This window comes from Solea senegalensis, linkage group LG1 (genome assembly GCF_019176455.1).
Source record: "Solea senegalensis isolate Sse05_10M linkage group LG1, IFAPA_SoseM_1, whole genome shotgun sequence".
In the NCBI taxonomy this organism is placed as follows: Eukaryota; Metazoa; Chordata; class Actinopteri; order Pleuronectiformes; family Soleidae; genus Solea; species Solea senegalensis.
The window spans coordinates 28017507-28036236 of record NC_058021.1 but is presented as its reverse complement, the minus strand read 5'-3'; the positions used below and the strand labels follow the sequence as shown (position 1 = coordinate 28036236).

Below are 18730 nucleotides of genomic sequence, written 5' to 3'. Positions count from 1 at the left end.
GTGAGCAGAATATAAGGAAGGAATGCACAAGTTTGCTAGGGTGCAATGACAATGTGGACTTTGAAGACTTAAGATTAAAAATGATTAAAAAAAGGGAGGAAAAGCACAACAGATGGGTGTAATTTTGTAAAAACAACTGTATAGGACTGATATCGGTATGATATATGAAAAAAGTGATATTGAGAAAAAGTAACAGTAGGAGATTGCATTTTTCATCCAGCATGGATCCATTGTCATCTTGTGCTGTCAAAAAGGCTCTTACTGTGCTTGATGGAGATGGTGGGGAATTAGAGAAGAGACTCAGCACATGGACACTTAAGGAACACAACACTTACGAGGGCAGAGACTTAAGCAGGTTCTCCCTGAGCTCCAACGTCACCAGGTTGGCCAGGCTATAAAATCAAAAAAGAGAGGAGGGTAGAGAGGGAAGAGGTTGGCAGGCAGTGTGAAGAGAGGGGAGAGGTGAGACAGGTTGGTCTGTCAGATGGCAGGTTGGTTTGTCAGATGGCAAGTCTGTTCGTCTGGGGTGCCTGGCATGGTGAGGGGCTCTTCCATCTGTCTGAACACAACAGTGGCCCTCAAGCCCAACTAAGAGCCCACTAGACAAGTACTCGAAAATCTGCTGGGTCTCCTTATGTATCAAGGAGCCATTTATGCCCAAGGTTGGTAGAAAGCAACATTTTCAAGAGTTCAAATCACAAAAATGTTAATTCACAGCAAAGGAATTACCTAGAACTAGAGAATGTTGGTACTCTAGTTTGAAAGCTGATTTTCTACAACACAAAATTAAGTAATTCAAACTAATTTCTGTTCCATTTGCATGTATTAATACTTCATTATTCTAAATGAAGTGGAAGCAGAGTTGCAAGATTTATGTGATATTAAAAAAATGTCTACATTTTAAAAATGAAATATTCTACTTCGAGCTATTGTGCATATGTACATACTTTCCAATGTCGTTGGGCAGCATCTGCAATGACACATCATTGAGTGACAAGTGAGCGAGCGCTCTGAGCTGAGTGAAACCATCTGGCAATCTGAGGGAGAAAGACAAGAGAGAGAATTAGCAGAGAGTCTCATAGGGATCGGTTGTACAACACATGGGTTCCCTCACCTCACACAGACCCTTTGATTGACCCTTTAGATAACCCTGTCTGTGAAATATTCATTGTCCAAGCTTTTTTTCCAGTGGTTCTTTTGTTTCTCTAAACACCCACTTGGACATCACTTGCACAACACAAATGCAAAAAGGTTTGAGAGCGCAGTAAAATAGCGATCTTAATTCAAGACAGTGGCATCCTGATTTAGTTGGCATGGCTCTTAATTTCATTCAGCCATGTTTGGTAATAGGAAACATAATTCTCCTCCAGGCATTTGCTCTGTAGGATGTATAAATCTAAGCCTGAAACGAGACCAATCAGTGAGCTCATATTTTTTTGCTCTCACAGATGGACCTGGCCTCACTCCCATTCAAACCAGTTTCCATTCATCCTTAAAAATGCTCAGACCTATCACAACCAGTTATATCAAACTGAACATGCCGATAAGATGACTACTATAGAGGCATAGTCTTTGTTGTCGGTCTGCTGAATCTACATGCACTATAATATTCAGACAGTGTTAAATTAACTGGGTAGTACACACGTTACGCTGCTCTGATTGATTGCTTTTTGTGAGTGTTGGTAATGTCTAGCCTGGCTAATGTCAGACCGCATCTCACCCAGGCTAATCAACAGCCGAATTAAAAGACAGCTGCTCTTCGGTGGCCGCCGTGTTTCCAAAAGCTGCTAACGTGCCAGAGGCGGGCTTTGTGATTGGTTCCCTTTTTTAGGAGATTCTGGAATTGGCCAAAATGGCGTATTTGCCAGAAGTGTCTGCAGAGAAAAATCTAATTGGTGGCAGACACTACTGGTTTCAACTAGGCTAGGTAATGTCTTTTAGAATCAAAAACAGTCTGAGAGGATGCAGCTCAGACCCTGGTTGTATTTCCATGAGGGGCTGCAATGATGAACCAATTATTAATCGATTACTTGAGCATCGCAAGTGTGAATATTTTCTTGTTTCTTTGCTCAACATTTTCAGAACCAAACAACAAATCCATTAATCAAGAAACTAGACAGATTAAGATTATGGACATAAACACTAGTTGCAGCCCTATTTCTTTGTATGTGAAAGATTATCCAGTGCAGTAAAATCAGGATTAACATTCAAACTCACAATATGGTTAACTGCCTGCACATTTGAAATATGACAGTAAAGAAAATTACACTTTTCAAGCTACATTTTATTTTCCAAACATGTGCTGTTACTCTCCCTCTCTTGTTCCATCTGAGCCAGCACATTTTCTCACAGTGTTGATGAACTGAGTGATGGGTTGTTCCAATCCACTTACCTGGAGAGGGGGTTCCCACTGAAGTCTGCGATCTCCAAGGCCTTGCAAAACTTAATGCTCTCGGGGATCTCAGGAATGTCTGCGGGAGAAAAGAGGAGGAAACAGGAGTCAGCACCATGAACACACACGTGCAGAGAGTAAGGGGTCATATTCTTTCGACTGAATCATTTTTAGTTTCTTTGTAATCACAACCAGATGGCAGAAAAGCAAGTAAGCAAGTAAGGAGAGGGGAATGTTGAGGGAGGAAATGTTTGAAAAGTGTAAAATATCAACTTTATTTCCCCACAATAAGTACAATTTTGAGGGAAATAGGATTGTTTACAGCTAACTGTTAAAAAAAAACTGATCATATCAGTGTGTGCACTGATTTGTATTAATTTTTGTCTGCTTTTGTCTCCAATATTAGTAAATTGGACCTTTTGGTGCGACCAGGTAAAGTACTTTCACCGCTGAACCTGCAGCAGACAGGCGGGAAAGGTCCTCACACGGCACTGTACACTGCTCTCACAACACCTTGTGCAGTGTGTAGCAGAGCAGCTGTCTCACATCTTCTGACTATGTGTGTGTCTGTGTACAGCATGCAAGGACAGAGCGAGGGCAATATATCTGTGTGTGTGTGTGTGTGTGTGTGTGTGTGTGTGTGTGTGTGTGTGTGTGTGTGTGTTCAACAAGAGGTGCAGACGGTGACATAGCAAGCACAACTGGAATGAATTTCATCTTATATCTTTGTGACATGTATTACTAAGGGCTGGGTCAGCATCGTGGTTGTAATTGGAGGCACACTACAGCCTGTGCTTGTCTTACAAATAGTTTAACAGCATGGAGATTCATGGGCCATGTTCAGACAGGGACTGACATAGTGTTGTTTCAAATTGTGATTTCTATATCTACACAATTTATGACTCAGCCCTAGTTCAGACTGGCATTGGCTGATTTGAACACCAGAGGACACTTCTACCAGGCTTTTTAATACTTTAGACAGGGCTAAGCAAAGCACATAGCTTTAAATGTTATTCATTTGAAGGAAAAGATTAAAAGAAAATCCTTATATTGTGGTCAATGTGGCCATTTTGTGGTGATGGCAACGAATAAATCTCGGCTTGTGAATGCAAACATATTTTTGGTGATGAATCTGCAGCATGTTGCCTGATTGGATCTCAAATGCTTCCTCAAGGTGTCTGGGTAAATTCACACCTGTACTTAAGAGCTGTCCCCTTATAATCATGTCACATCAAGATGTGTGTTTACACCAGCTCTGACAGTGCATAATCTGGCAAAGAGGAACAGCCAATATTTATCTAATAGCTGCTTCTGAAGGTGTTTATTCTCCAACAGATTTGGCCATGCTGCTCTGTCTTAACATGGCAGAAAAGATTTTTATGAGCCAACTCACTGCACCAATACATAAACATGTATTTATGTCCTTTCCCATTTATGAGGTTGCTGTGCTCTTGAAAAGGTCATTTTAATAGGTGTAAATAAAGAAAATGTGTGCTGTAGCAAGCTTGTGCGGGCAGAATGACATTTTTGTTTTTATTTTTTTTTAGTCATCTGTACCGTTTCTGGATATGTCCAGCTCCACCAGCTGCATGAAGTTGGCCACCTCAGGTGGGAGTCTCTGGATCTCATTGTCACTCAGGCCAAGCTTCCGAAGGTTCAGTAGTCTGAAGAAAGGCTGTGGAAACAAACGATAACACTGTCGGTCAAAACAGAGACAGTTTGTTACATCAAATCATCAAAAATGCATTTCATAATTTAAAACGGTTAGGATATTTTTCTGTTTGATTGTCTGGTGAAACTAAACCAAAGGCATCACAGACCCAGAAATAAAAACAAAAAAGCAAAGCCAAAGTTATTAAATGATAAATAATTTACCAAGTGGATCAGTTATTGATTAATAAACAATATCCTATATCCAATAAAACATTAGTTCTTAGAATTTTGGGTACGCCATCATAATATTCCTCAAGACTCCTCTTCACCACAGCAAAGCCAGCTAAACAAAGTGTCTTTCGATAGGAGAGCTGAGGAGAGAGCCGTGTCTGTGACCATGCCAAGTGCTTTCACAAGAGGCTGGTTGTTGAACAGGAGAGCTCTCAGAGACATTCCTCTGCCAGCAGTGCTGGTGCGTCTGCGTGTCATATGTGGTTCAGATTGATAGACAAGATGGGCTTGCGAGGAACAGTAAGAGTAACCAGGAAAAACTATGCAGTTATTAAACCCTCAATCAGTCCATAGTTGTGCGGCTCACAGAGGAACTACTGTCTGCTCGGTCAAAAGCAAGTTGGCTTCTCAGGCCCTGTGCAGAGGGAAGGAAGAAGAGTCTGAAGGAACTTGTGTTGCAGGATAGGAATTCCTATTAAGTCATTATTCTGAATGCAGACATGTACAAGCCTGGAGCCTAAACATTAAATCAAATTAAACCTTAGGCTTTCTTTGTGGAAAACATCTCTTGTGTGTCATTAACCACAGACTTTGACATGCTCAATTAGAATATCCAGACTATTTTCAAGCTCCACCTATTGCATTAGGATTTAAGGGCCTGTACACACGACAAGAAATTTAGGACAATCGGCAAAACAATGTTGTACGCTATCTGCCTTTTATCCAAACTGAAGCAATGTCGGAGGAGCCTGAAAACATTATTTTTGGAAAACAAAAAACAAAAAGCCACCTTTGCATTTTCATGTATACAACCAATAGACCGCTTTATTAAAACAATGATGCATAGCACCACCTCTCTCTTTCATTCCCTATGGCCATTTTTTTTTCTTCTTTTCCTGTTCTGAGTTCGCACACAACATGCAAGCTTAATGTGCATGTTTTTTGTTTGTTTGTTTTTAAATGTACAGAGAAAGTGTTGTTTCTGTGTGGATAAGGCCAGGATTTCAAAAAAATGTTTGCACTGCTGCACTCCTGTCCGTTGCTTAAACATGTAGGCAATCAGATAACGCAAAATCTTCTTTGATATAGACTGTCAGGTTGTCAAAAATGTTAAACACACTTAAATACAGCTGGGAGACAGCTGTACAATTAAGCTGCCAGAAGAACAACCGCAATTTAGCTGCACTCAGTCCTGTGATGATGGACACTTCCTGCTCTTAACTAGTTTTGTGCATTGTGTTTGGATGGGGAGTGAGGTGGCAACAATGTTATCCACAGACTATGTCTAGGCTTTACATACAGTGCAATGCAAAGCATGTCAGCACTTTCCTCAATATTGGAATGCATTTCCCAGAATTTGCCTGGTCCTTCACATTAGCACCTGATGGGAAGGGTGTAAAATGAGGGGAGGAATGAGGAGATAAATACAGGAAAGCATGCAGCCAGAAAGGGACAAAGAGGGTGTTGGCTCACTGAGTAGCAGGTGACAGGTATCAAATGTCAGGGAATAGGAAACAGGAGCTGAGAACAACCATGTGATCAGGCCAAACCCAGATGGGAACCGGCACTCAGGAGAGGGAGCAAACTTGTTGGTTGAACAGGTGACACTCGGACTCGGGATGCACATACACACCTGAAAATATAATTTTAACCCAAATGTCTGCCTCACCTGAAACAAAACACTCATCGCAGACCAAATATAATCAGTAAGTTTTCCATTCAGGTCAAGGCTACATCCATATACAACATTTCATTGCATATATATTATAAGACCATTCAGGTACGCTGAGCATATCCTTGCCGATATACATAAACAGGAAGCCTTAGTTCTTAGCACTCACAGCTGCCATACAGGTTCTGGTCAATAAGAAGTAATGAGAAAGTGAATGCAGGTAGTGCTTTCAAAGGTATCCGTTTCTACCCGTCCAGACTACAACACAGCTCCCATGTTTTCAAACATAATTGGAGCTCTAAAATTGGGCTGTATGTGTTTATAAGTGGATGTAACCTAAAACAATCATTCAATAAAAAAAAAAGCAATGGCATCAGTGCATTCCTACCCACATTAGATATTGTCCAGAGCTCCATCAGAGACGAGTGAAAGCTACACAATAATACAATCATGCCTGTGAACAAGTAATTAGGAACACTCACAAAGATGGCCATTCACTCCTGAGTGGACACTCACACAAGCTTGCCGCTGTTTTTCTCGGAAATGACCATGATGCTGTACCCAGCAGTAAATTCATTCTTAGAAACTGCAACGCGCCAAATAACTTATCCAATCCTATACTGATGTTTTTGTCTCAACACATCATCAACTGCGTGTTTGTGTTCATTTGCTTTGAGAACAACCAATAACTGCTAATTCCATCAATGAAAACAAGATCTGATTTCCCTGCCACTTGCGTCCGACTCCTGTACTTTCAAATTAAACAGAGGACATCTGTGTTTCTGGATCAATAGGTCAATTTGAATAACAAGTGGGATCAGGGGGATTCAGTGTAGCACCACCACCACCGCCCACAGCAGACTGCTCATTAAACCAACCAGCCTTTACAGGACCGAGCTGTGGTTGCGTATTCATTTATAGAGTGAGCTGGCACGTTGGCGAGAACCACAGTGCTGCATTTCCTTTACAAGTCTGCAACTTGGATGTTTTGGTGAGTTGTTTGTTTAAGGGAGGGAGTGAAGTTGTTAACAGAAGGTTACGGTAAATGACATGCATGTCAGCAGAGGGCAGTGTGGGGTTTCAGAGCAGGTACAGTAAGATGTACCATACTCACACCAGTCCACTTCCAAACAACGTAGTAGAAAATAGGATTCTCCATGAGTACTGAAAAGAAGGCTGAATGAGGAGCTAGTGAAGATGTGGGGACTAAAGGCAATTGTAGTCTCAGTGGTGATAGAATCACTTGGGGGTGTTACCCCCAAACTGTATGAGCAGCTCCAACATATTCCAGGAACATCTGAGCTCTCAAGTAGATTTGAGTATGACTGAAAACACACACAAGCACACATAGATTTTCAGAAGTGAATTCTGGTGATCAAAAAACTAGTGATGGCTTAAATGATGCTACTTTGTATGTGCAATACACTGCAGCTTTATTGTGCACATAAATACAAAGTTTCAAACTTGCAGTTGGAACAAGCAAACCAAGACAATGCAGCCTTTGCTTGACTCATTTCTAAGAGTCAGCTAATTCTGTTTAGCTGAGTGAAAGACCAGATCAGAGTTGCACTGAATGCCTTGTCCCCTCTTAAACAACACTGAATTCCAGAGAGAAATATACTGATGGTTGTGGGGACAGTGATGTGAAGTGACACAGCTGGGGAGCTTCAGTTAGACTATGATAGAGTTTCCCACAGGGGAGGACCGGGTCTGCGAAGCATCCATGGTGGCCAGTTCCAGCTAGTGTGAAATGGGTTCTGTGGTGTGGGTACTTATTTGAAATATCCCCCATAATTACACAGCGAATGAAACCCAGTCAACCACAAGAAACCTATGACAGAGAGAAATGTGCGTGTTTGTGACTCAGAGAAGGGATGTGTGCTTGTGTGTGAGAAAAGTTGCAAAAGTGATGCCTTATCTGCATCTGCTTAGCTCACATTCCACTCCGATGGAGTGTTGGTGTGCCTGAGGATGTATGTTTGCATTTGTGTGCACGCAAGCTTGTGTATATTGCAGTGTCACCAGGGAGAAGATCCTGTGCTGTAGGTCTTTAGTCAACACACGTGACTGTTTGTAATCTTACAAAACTTGTCTGGCTACAGTAGTGAGGGCTCAGCATATGTCTCTCAGGTATGGCACTATGTTAGCATGCAGACAGTATTTGTGAGTGCATGTGTAATAGAAGCAGTGTGTGTTTATAGCAGTAGACCAATTCATTGGCCGATTTTGCCATTTTTAATAATCAGCGCCGGCTCATTATTATTTATTATTTTGTTTATGCAAGTCCTCACACAATCAAAATCCCTATATGACCAACATTTGTGCAGCTTAACTGCTAAGTCAATAGTTCCGTTTTATATTAGTGCCCTGCAGTGCAGGCACAAATTGCAGATCAGCGAGACAGGTCATGTGTTATTCAATAACCCATGGCGTATTTCAACTGTAATGTTGTGCCCAAAATGACACCTGCCATCCCAGTACATGGTGTTGTAACACTGTTACACCAAAAACAAAGACGACATGCACATAAAGCATGCGGACTGTGTACAAACTTTTTTTTGTAAATAAACTTTATTCCAATGAGTATATATTACAATATATACCGTCACAGAAACCGTAACAGAAACATCCAAGCCAGAGCAACTAAGGAAAGGAGATAAAAGTTATCATCAAGTGAAAAGGCCAAACAATCTCCAAACACAAGAGAAGGACGAAGACAGAGATAGCGACAGTGCCAGTACAAGAGAGACTATGACATCATAGTTTTCTTAAAGTAGCATATTAGTTATCTACACAAAAACGTAAGGAGAGATTTTCCCACTCTGGGACTGCTCTGTGTGGATAAAACTGCGATATGATAAAAAAAAAAACTTGAGACTTGTTGTTGTGTGGACACCTTAATGCATTTGGAAGAGACTGTAATTTCAGAAGGGGGGATGATGTGAATGTGTGGACCTCACATCACTCTGCACAAATAAATTAAATGCGACTCCAGCAGATATTCCAGTGGCAAGGTATGAAACATGTGAGTAAACTGTAAGTTCTCTGTATGAGTAACGATCCACTGTAGGTGCAGTGAGCTGGTGCCTGGTCTTCACAGAGGCTGCACTGTTCCAGTCAAGTGACTCCATTTAGCTTACGGTTTCCCTCCAATCATGCCATCAGACTACAGACTGAGCAGGCTCTTCCTGCCTTGCAAAACACACACACACACACAAATAACTAATTCAAAACCCTCAACTTACAGGCCGCATTTAGTGTTCAGGAGACCATGGAGAAACTCCAGACACCCAACTCCATGTGTGTTCTGAATCATCAGCCTAAGGCCCATTGTTTAAAAATACAAAGTATAAATAAAAAAAAGTATTTCTGACAGCAAAGGGGGGGGTTGGTACAACTTCTGCAGAGAGAGACAGACATACAGTGTTGGCACGAACCAACTTAATCAAGTCTCAGCTTGTCAAGGCATTTAATCAATGGATGTGCTCATCTCGCTTTCATTATCACAGTCTGCCACATTTACAGTCACCTTTAATATGCTCTGGCATTTCATCCCTTTTTCTCTTTTATACTCTGACACGCTTCCTTTCCTCTGCAATTCCTCTGGAATTCCTATTCACACATTCCCAAGCCTCTTAATCGTGTGCCAAATCTGCCCCGTCTCCGGCCTATTCCTCATGTCCCCCTCTCTATACGCAATATCCATTCCCTCACAAACGCTCACAAAACCACACACTACACTGCTCGCACAGTGCTGGGGTGAGGGGCTTAAAGAGAGGGGAGGGGAGGGCACATGCTTTTGTGCTGGTCTGGATTCTCTCAGTGTCCGGACAAATAAAAAGCAGAGAGGATTTGGTTGACTGAGTAACTTGGTCGGTCACTCGAGTTTTGAGCCTCATTATTGCAAACTCATTTCAATAGACAGCCGCAGTCTTTGTAGTGGTATAAACTTGGTGCATAAATGACCACATACACAAAAGCAGCTCTTGCTGCTGCTCATCTTACTGAATGCAATATCTTCAGTGCAAAGTTATTTGAAACTAACAGCACATGCATCAGCAAGTCTACATGCTCGGTCAATACAAGGCCAATGCTAATGGAGCAATGTGGGCTGAAGCTGCTCTGCTGTTATCCCCATCCTCCTGCAGACCACTGTTTGAAATCAAGTTCCCAAAACTTCTGGACATGAATGACAGTAACTGGTCCTCTCTCTCTCTCCTCCTCCTCTCCACTGCTCCACCTCCCTGGGTTCTCTCAATTTTCCTTGGCAGAAGGACAAAGGCTAAGCTGCAGCGCCACACAGGGCTGTCAGTCACAGGCAAGCCCTCGCTGCCTCCCCCACCCACAGCCAGGCCAGGGGGATTCCTCCATTGTCCAAAAAGGGTACTGTGGAGCCAAGAGAGAGTAAGCCAACGAGGGAGAGGGGGGCTAGAAATGGAAGGATGAGGGCAGACTTGAAAGAGAAAAGTGATAAATGATAACAAAAGACAGGAATGACTAAGAGGGATAGAGCAGGCAAGTGGTGGGGAGAAGAGAAGAAAATTAAGCTTTTGTGCAAAGTAGAGAGGAGAGAGCTGAGAGAAAGGCAGTGACGGTAGACTATTAATGAAGAATGGAGGGTAAACAATGGATTCCCACAGTGTTCTGGACACAACACTTCACTAATGGGGACAAAGACTTCAGCCACTGACCAACAAATTATCTCAACTCACTGCTCTTCACCCTGAGAGATGAATAATGTGATTTATTAACCAAAACATGTCAAACAAATCAACAGACTGTCATTAATGTGGTTCTGTCTGGTCCTCTGTCTCTCATACTGTAGAATACAATGCTCCAATTGGCCACAGACCATTGATTTTTTTTTTTTTTTTAATTACCTACATCCACATATAACCAGTTATGGGATACAACCTCCAATCCATGACCCCTTCTTTTAAGGATAGTCCAACATTATTACAAATAATACTTTTGGTCCAAGACGAAATGTATGATGAATGTACTGTAGATTATTTTATATTTAGTATAAATAATGAACAGGAACTTTGAGATTATAACAATCTCTTCTACACTTTACTTTCTTTCTTTCACAGTATTTTCTGAACCCAGCTGACTCGTGCATCTCTGCCACACACACATTGTACACATTGAACGATTGCACTCCAATATCTACCCACAAGCATAAAATTAACTTCCTCTGTCCTCACCCACAAGCTCCTACTCACTTTTCCTAGCAGTTCGAGTGTGTATTTGTGTGGGTCTGTGTGTGCATTTGAGAGACAAAGAATAAAAGCTAACAACAAAGAACAACTAAATCCAAAAACAGCAGAACACAGCAAACTACACGTTGCCGTGTGTCATGCGCATTTCATTTCCGTCTGCACAGCTAATTCCATCTACTTAATCTAATATCCTTGCATCAGAATCTTTAGGAGACATACAGCAAAGTGAGTACATGTCTGTGTGAACATTTTCTTATGTGACATTATAAAACAGTGTGCACAAGCCCTACACGTTTGTTTATTTGCTTCACATAAAGTGGTACCTACATCATGACTACTTTTATCTGGCTCCAGTACCCCCGGCTGAACAGGCCACACAGTGAGATGGGAGTGGTAAAGCCAGTGTGACTGACAGCCTGACTAACATTCATATACTCACACCTGTCCTGGTGACTATGATCAGTGCACAGATATAAAACAGATAAAAGTCCTTTGGATTCCATCGCACCACATTTGTAGTTTTTGAATGAAGTATCCAGGATCTGTTTTGACAATAAGTCAGTGAAAGCTGAAGCTAGTATTAAAAAAACACTAACATTTGAGTAGCCCCCCTGCTTTTGTCAGCACTGATATCATCTTTTTCTTTATGGTTTTAAAATTGTTTCCTGAAAACTGTATCATTTCAAGAAATGCCTTCATCCAGACGAAACCCCACAAAACAACTCTAAACAATATAGTCTATATGCCAGGCCTGTGATTGGTGCTGTAACGATGCCACACAAATGCACAAAAAAAGAGTCGTATTTGAATAAGTATGACTCGAATAATACAATCACAAACACAGAGAGAGAATGAACCAAGCCAGGGCGAAAATACCAAACACAAGAAGAACAACAACAAATCATGGTGATGGCAAATGCAAAAGTGGGAGGTGGGACTATGACATTTCTCAAAGTAACTTTGGTTGTATACATGAAAACGTAAGGGTGGCCTTTTGAATGTACAGTGATTCAATGTAAATACTGTATTAATACACAGCACTTGGGTCAACCAATAATAAATACAGTAAGTGCATATAAGAGTTTATATCGTAAGTATAGCAACGGGTCACTCTCAAAATCCAAGGATAATCAGTTTTACTACTATTCACGACAATTAAAGGTATTTGGTCCTCACTTTTGAGACACAGGGACTATAAACAGTTTGGCAGCAAATAGTTTCTTTTTGTACAATAATTGTAGCAGCTTTAAATCAATACTTTCCGTCTGCCCTCTGGATTTTACTGTGCCTTGCCATGGGTTTTCCCTGAGTGAGGATGAGTCAGGACAAGCTCTGAGGAATGACTGGACTGCCCAGGCTGAAGGGGTTTTGGGCCTGAGGGCTGTGAGCACACATATACGGTTAATGAGTGTTTATGATTGTGTGTATATGCGAGTGAACAAGTGTATTTATGTTTGCTGCCTCACAGCATACAGGCCTCAATAAACACGGGGAAGCTGAGAGAGGCCGTTGCTGAAAACAAGAACTGCTCAGAACAAGAGGGAAACTTGTATGAGAGCAAATTAAACAATGATAATAAACTCACAAGGCACTGATTCTGAAAATCAGCATAGTTAATGATCAGCAACAGTGACACAGGGGCTTTTCCCCTTTGCATTCCCTTTCGTGGGAATGCTGTCAAGTTGATAAAACACTATTACGAGTCAGCAAATGTGGACTGAATTCAGCCAAATGTGCAACCTGGCATTTTCATCTTATAGAGTCCTATTTAGCAAGTGGTGTAACACAAACACAAAGACCGAATCCCTCTCATGTGTATTGATGTAGACTCCAGAGAGCTAAAGGAGCTAGATTGAGAGGGAACAGGTGGACATGACATTGTGTGGCTAAGGAGGATCCTACACCCACACACATCGACACATATGGCAGAAGGCATTAGTCTGTTAAATCCGTACCTAAATAAGTCGTATTAATGTTTCAAAATTAGAACTAAACAAATGAAAGAAATTCTGGTTTTATTATGGTCACCATCAATGCCATCACATACCCGGCCTGGACAAATACATTTTGAATTTTGCCCTCTCGTGAAACTTGAAGAACCCAGTTTACTGTGAATTTAAACGTTTATAGTCAGAAAACGACAAATACAAAAAGATTCTGATATATGTTGAAGTTATTGCAGGAGAAACATTGTTATTGAATCATTGCCCAGCCCTAATGTATGATTACAAATGTAGAATAATGGTAAACAGTGTGGCACTTCTGGTTATGCTATCCACAGGCAAGACTGCACGTTGCTTGGTGGAGTCAAGTGCTTCCCAGTCAGCATTTAAACAATAGACGAGTAATCCCTCTGCTACTGCCATATTGGTGGGCTAATCACTGCTTTGGTTTCTAAAATTGTCACAGCCATAGACTGGTCACCATGTCCGCCACACCTTAATTAACACAAACACGCAGAAACAGTGAGAGAAAGAGAGTTAGCACGGCACAGATTTGCAATCCAAACCAAATTCAAAGCAGCAACCAAGCTAAAAGCTTTGAAGCTGATCTTGTCAGAGCTCTTACACCTGCCTGCACTTTGCGCCTGTTTCAGATTTCACTCACCTGACAATCAGAACACTTAAGAATAATCAATACATTGTTACTGGCAGCACCCTCAATAAGAGAATGATGAAAAAAATTAAAAACAAAGTGAGCATGGTTTGGGAAATCTGCAAGAGAGAGTGAGCAAACAGTCAGCTGCTGGGAGGTTTCCCTGGAGATGAACCAAATCTAAAGGCCTCTGTCCAAAGGGAGCGGCAAACACAACATCACCACTGACTGGAAACGAACATGACGACTGGTCCTGCATGTGTCTGGAGAGTCACTGAGCAAAGCATGACCACACCGAGAATATGTTTTGTTAGCAGCACTTATTTGCCGCTATATTAACGGCCAACCAAATGCACAGTGCTCCCATTCAGACTTTGTCGTTGAGCTGAGCAAATGGCCCGGGAATCTCCAGCTATGTTGTCATTCAGCAGGAATGAAGGAGTACACGGGGAAATCAGAAACTGCAGGGGAGGCCCTCCACCTCCACCCACTCTCCCCAACTTCATCACATGCTTTCTCATTCTCGAGCCATGTTCCCACAAACATGACACAAAACCAGAAGCTCTATTGTTTATAGTCCACAAAGGATGCTTGGCTCTTTCCTGGATGGGCTGGATCCGGTATGTGCTGCCTTCCCGACTGCCAGCTATCAGTCCGTCCCATGGTGCAGGGGATCAACACGGCAACCAGGGCCTCATAGGCATTGCATGACCCAGGTGTTGTGTATACAAGTACATTTGTGGCTCATTAGTATTGTGTTGCATGTAAATTGAACAAAAGCATTAGTGAAAGGACTCTCTGTGTCTGTCAGTATAGTGGCATTCCAGTGCTGCACACTGGAAGTGATTTGTTTTAAGACAAAAGTCAACAGCAACTTTGTGCTGGTCAAGCTGGAAGGCTGGCAAGAAGTTCAACCCACGTGATGCCGCTGTATAAACACAAGCGCTCCCTCAGTCAGGTCTGATAGTTTTGCTTGACAGAGACTTGACTAGACTTTGATATCACAACATAAAGAGAATGCTAAAAAGGCAAGTGTTAAGGTTTTTTGAGGATTGTATGCTGTATTACTTACTTAAAAATGTACCAATATGTTTGTGTTTGTGTCCTGTGTGCACCAGTAGCCTCACTACAACTGTTTCATTGTGTGTGTCCAGGTTGGGGCCTCCCTCACAGGATCGTGTGGCTCAGAGTCTATCGCTTTCCAGTAACGGACTTGGCATTCTCCTCTTTGCACTAGGCTTCACGCAGGTCTCACTCTCTTTTCACATTTCTCTCTTAGGAATGTGCCCGACTGTTTGAAACCGACATGGAAAAGGACAGCTATGGACAACAAAGTGTTTCACATATATATGTAGTATAACTGACAGACCACCAGGTGTTTTCTTTGTACTGAAATTTGGAAATAATAGTCAAAATAGTTTTGAAACAATGGGAGAATTAACGCTGCCAAGTTCTGAAAGTCGCCAGCATTTCTGCTAAACAGCATGACTGGCTGCTCACAAGGAGCGATCATCAAACTAAAGAGAAAATCACAAAGAGAGTGATTTGATGCCTTAAAAGTTTGTTGCGTGCTAAAAATATAAATCTAAGCTCACACATCAATGTCGTCCATTCTGCTAAAATGAACCGATTCATTCATTAAAATGTGCCAAACCTGGTGGTCACATTAATTAATTCATGACTCAAGAGTTGGAATGAAAGTAGCCATATCATGTGGCGGCCACAGACAAGAGCGGTGTAGGCATGAGGTGACAAACATCTGTCAGTTTAGCCTGGACACAAGAAACCTGGACTATGCTGGATTACTCAAAATGAATTATGAAAAGGGCAAAGTTAAGGGAATGTTATACATTAACAAAACATAACAAAAACACAAAAACAAATTCAGTGAAGCTACTTCACATACTGTATGCAGTGAATCTTTACTGCATTCAACATCAGCACAACTGCATTCATTTAAAAATCACTGCTTCTAGCACAGATCAGAAAAGAAGTGATCCAAAAGATAAGCACAAAGTCACCTCTATGTAATTCACTGATCTAGCATGTCAGTGCTGTGGAAAATTACCTGCTCCACTTAAGGTGTTGCAAAAAAATGTCTCTGCTTTGCTGCTGTTGCTTTTTTGAGGACAGAGTGTCGCTGTGAAAGAGGCGTTTGCTTGTGAACGACACGTTTTGCTCAGGCAGAGGCCGAGGTTGCTCTCTCATAGCAGATTTACAACAGCAGAGTCCAGGACCCCCACGTACATGTACACATGGTGGGTACAGCAGATCTGCAGTGTGAGGGAAGCCCCAGCACATTTGGCATCTCTCCCTGACAACGCTGACAGAGCTGCTGCACCCCCGCATCAGACAAACCACTGGCCCTGGGAGATCCATCACCTTGGAGACTAGCATTTGTTCAATGAAAAAGCCAGGGGGACAAGGAAGCAGAAACCGCCCTAGTGATGCACGACTGATGATGAAATGAAGACTCACTTGATTTATCTGCGCAAATACATCAAAGTGATATGCGAAATTAACAACTGTATCAAGAAAGTCAGTGTTAATACAAGACAAAAGACAGGAAAGCCGTTACTTATGATTACAAGTCAAACCCCAATAATATATCATGGAGACAGAATAATTACAGACTTGTCTGCAAACCCCTCCCACATGACTCCAGAGAGGATCAATGTGAGGAAGCACCAAAACACTGGTGCTAAGCCCACAGGCAAGCACACGCTGATCCCCAGGCAGATGGTGTTTGAAATATGCTCTTCTATACGCTCAACGTGTGAACCTCATGTGGGACGGCAGCCATTAAGTGGTGAACCGGATAAATGATAAAAGTACTCAAGCCGGACTTTAGATAGAGTGTGAAGAGGACATGTCCCTTATTTAACTTGGTATGAGCAGACAGAGTCCAACCAAACATGGTATGGTCATGTCCTTGTCCTCATGGGACATGTTCCTATACTCATGAGAGCTGTGAGAAAACTGAGCTGCAGCAAAAATTAAGATTTATTTGTATAACTTATATATGCAGACAGAACCCACACTAATTATTTTACCAGTTACAGGTAATAGTTTAATCAAGGGCTACTTTATTTTTTTTTTTACTTTAGTCTTGTCTGGTCCACAAACCAAGACAATTCAGTTTTAATGATTTAATGATTGCAAAGAAACCAGAAAATATTCACATTTAGGAAGCTGAAAATTTTGAAAACTTGTTTTAATTGTTTAAAAAAAGAAAGAAAAAAGATTAATCAAGTAGCAAACAACGTAGCTTACAAAGTCTGTGTTACCACAAGAATAAGTAGCGGATGTTTCTCATTATCAAACCATCAGCATGGAGAGTGCAGGTAAAGTACTGGAGTAAAGAATTACAGTTTGACATCAAAATCCAGAGAGTGAATGTTAAACATTGACTAGTTGAAACTTAAATGCCTTAAGTGCAAAATATATAAAATATGGATTAGCTATAGCCTGTAGAGTATAATGGAAGCAGAAGCTGATTTATTGGACACTTGCTAAGCAACTGTGGTCTCATGTACAAGTAGTTCTATCTCTAATACTAAAGGTGTAGTTGGAATGTAAACATTTATGGTAGAAATGCAACCGTAAACGATGTTGAGACAGCCAAAGGTTTTTGGTAGTTAACAGTTCTCACATGGCACTGGGGTTATAAGAAGCTGTTCCTCAATCTGCTGGAGTGTAAAACGATTGATCTGTTAGACGGCAGCTCTGCTCATGCAGAACTGAATAAGTCTCCCTACCAGCAAAGCATCAATAAGCAGTTGTGTGGTTGTGTGCAGAAACATGATGAATGTTACTTTGTCATTAAACTTTATTTTTTCATGCAAAAGTTTATTTATTTCAGTTTTCTGATGACCTGCCTCATGTATTAAATATGTAGTTTATAATTTATTTTATTGAATAGACTGTGTAGATTAAAAGTTCAATGACTAGTTACTGAAGTTATTTTATCAGATGGAGAGCCACCAGTTACCCTGATTGAAAACGAAACTTGTCTGTGGTCTAATTGACTTTAGACATTCACCGCTTCACCTCTAATGTAAACCCGCAGCAAAAGTCAGTCCACCTCTGCTCATGTATGCTGATAAATGGGCTGAATTTACCTCACACAAATGAGAAAATATAGGAATATTAATACCCACAGTTATTCTTTTAGGCTTTGTTCTACCTTCTTGAGCAACTTCACATTATTCCCATTTGTGCTCCAAGGCTCAGTAGATCTTCAACGACTTAATTACAACAGTCGAGAGAGTTATTTAACAAGGTGAGGCTTAAATTAGGTTTAATTGGTTTTAAAGTTCAACTGCAGCTAGATCTAAGACTCATGTATGTATGCCGATGTACAGTGACTGTGTGTGTAGGCTTCACTAATAGGAGTACAAAATGAGTAAGTTCAAGTGTATGTGAGACAAGAGGAGTGTGTGGAGCTCCAGAGGGCAGGGCAAACTCCTGGAGATTCCAGGCATGCCTGCATTTCCTCAGACGTCACGTGCTGCAGTGCAAACACAGCTATGCCGAGTTAATTACACAGCACACACCAAGCTACTTACTGCTACTCAAATGTTTCACACTTCCAAAGGGTAAGTTGAGGCTAACCTGTTTAAAATGCCAACATTCAGTCAGGGAACTGAAACAAAAATCTAAGAAAAGAAAAGTCTTTGGATGCCTGTGTTCAAAAGATTTTTATTTTATGTTCTGCTCCAGGAAACCAAAATTTGCATTTGAATTCACATGTTAAAAAAAGTGCCTGTAAAGCAGAGACAATGGACACAAAGGGCTGCATTGTGACTTGCTGCAGTTCCTCGACTTAAAATAACTGACCTTTTACTATAGACAATGCCCAAACTATCAACACTTTCTGAAATCAGTCGTCAGCTCAAGCTCTGCTGTTGTGACTCTGTCAAATGATTTAAAGGCTGAGATATGGACTCAAGTCATGGCAAGGGA

General features: G+C 41.4%; 1 protein-coding gene across 12 annotated transcripts in view; it reads right to left on the bottom strand.

Annotated features, from left to right (window-relative positions):
• Positions 1 to 18730, bottom strand: part of scrib (scribble planar cell polarity protein) — a 67408-nt gene that overhangs the window by 36049 nt on the left and 12629 nt on the right. For all 12 annotated transcript variants that reach the window (XM_044039080.1, XM_044038983.1, XM_044039027.1 and 9 more), the window contains exons 2-5: positions 3950 to 4067; positions 2393 to 2471; positions 948 to 1037; positions 336 to 392 (exon numbers count right to left, since the gene is read on the bottom strand). In XM_044039080.1, coding sequence (XP_043895015.1) covers positions 336 to 392; positions 948 to 1037; positions 2393 to 2471; positions 3950 to 4067 — 344 coding nt within the window. The remainder of the gene's footprint in view (positions 1 to 335; positions 393 to 947; positions 1038 to 2392; positions 2472 to 3949; positions 4068 to 18730) is intronic.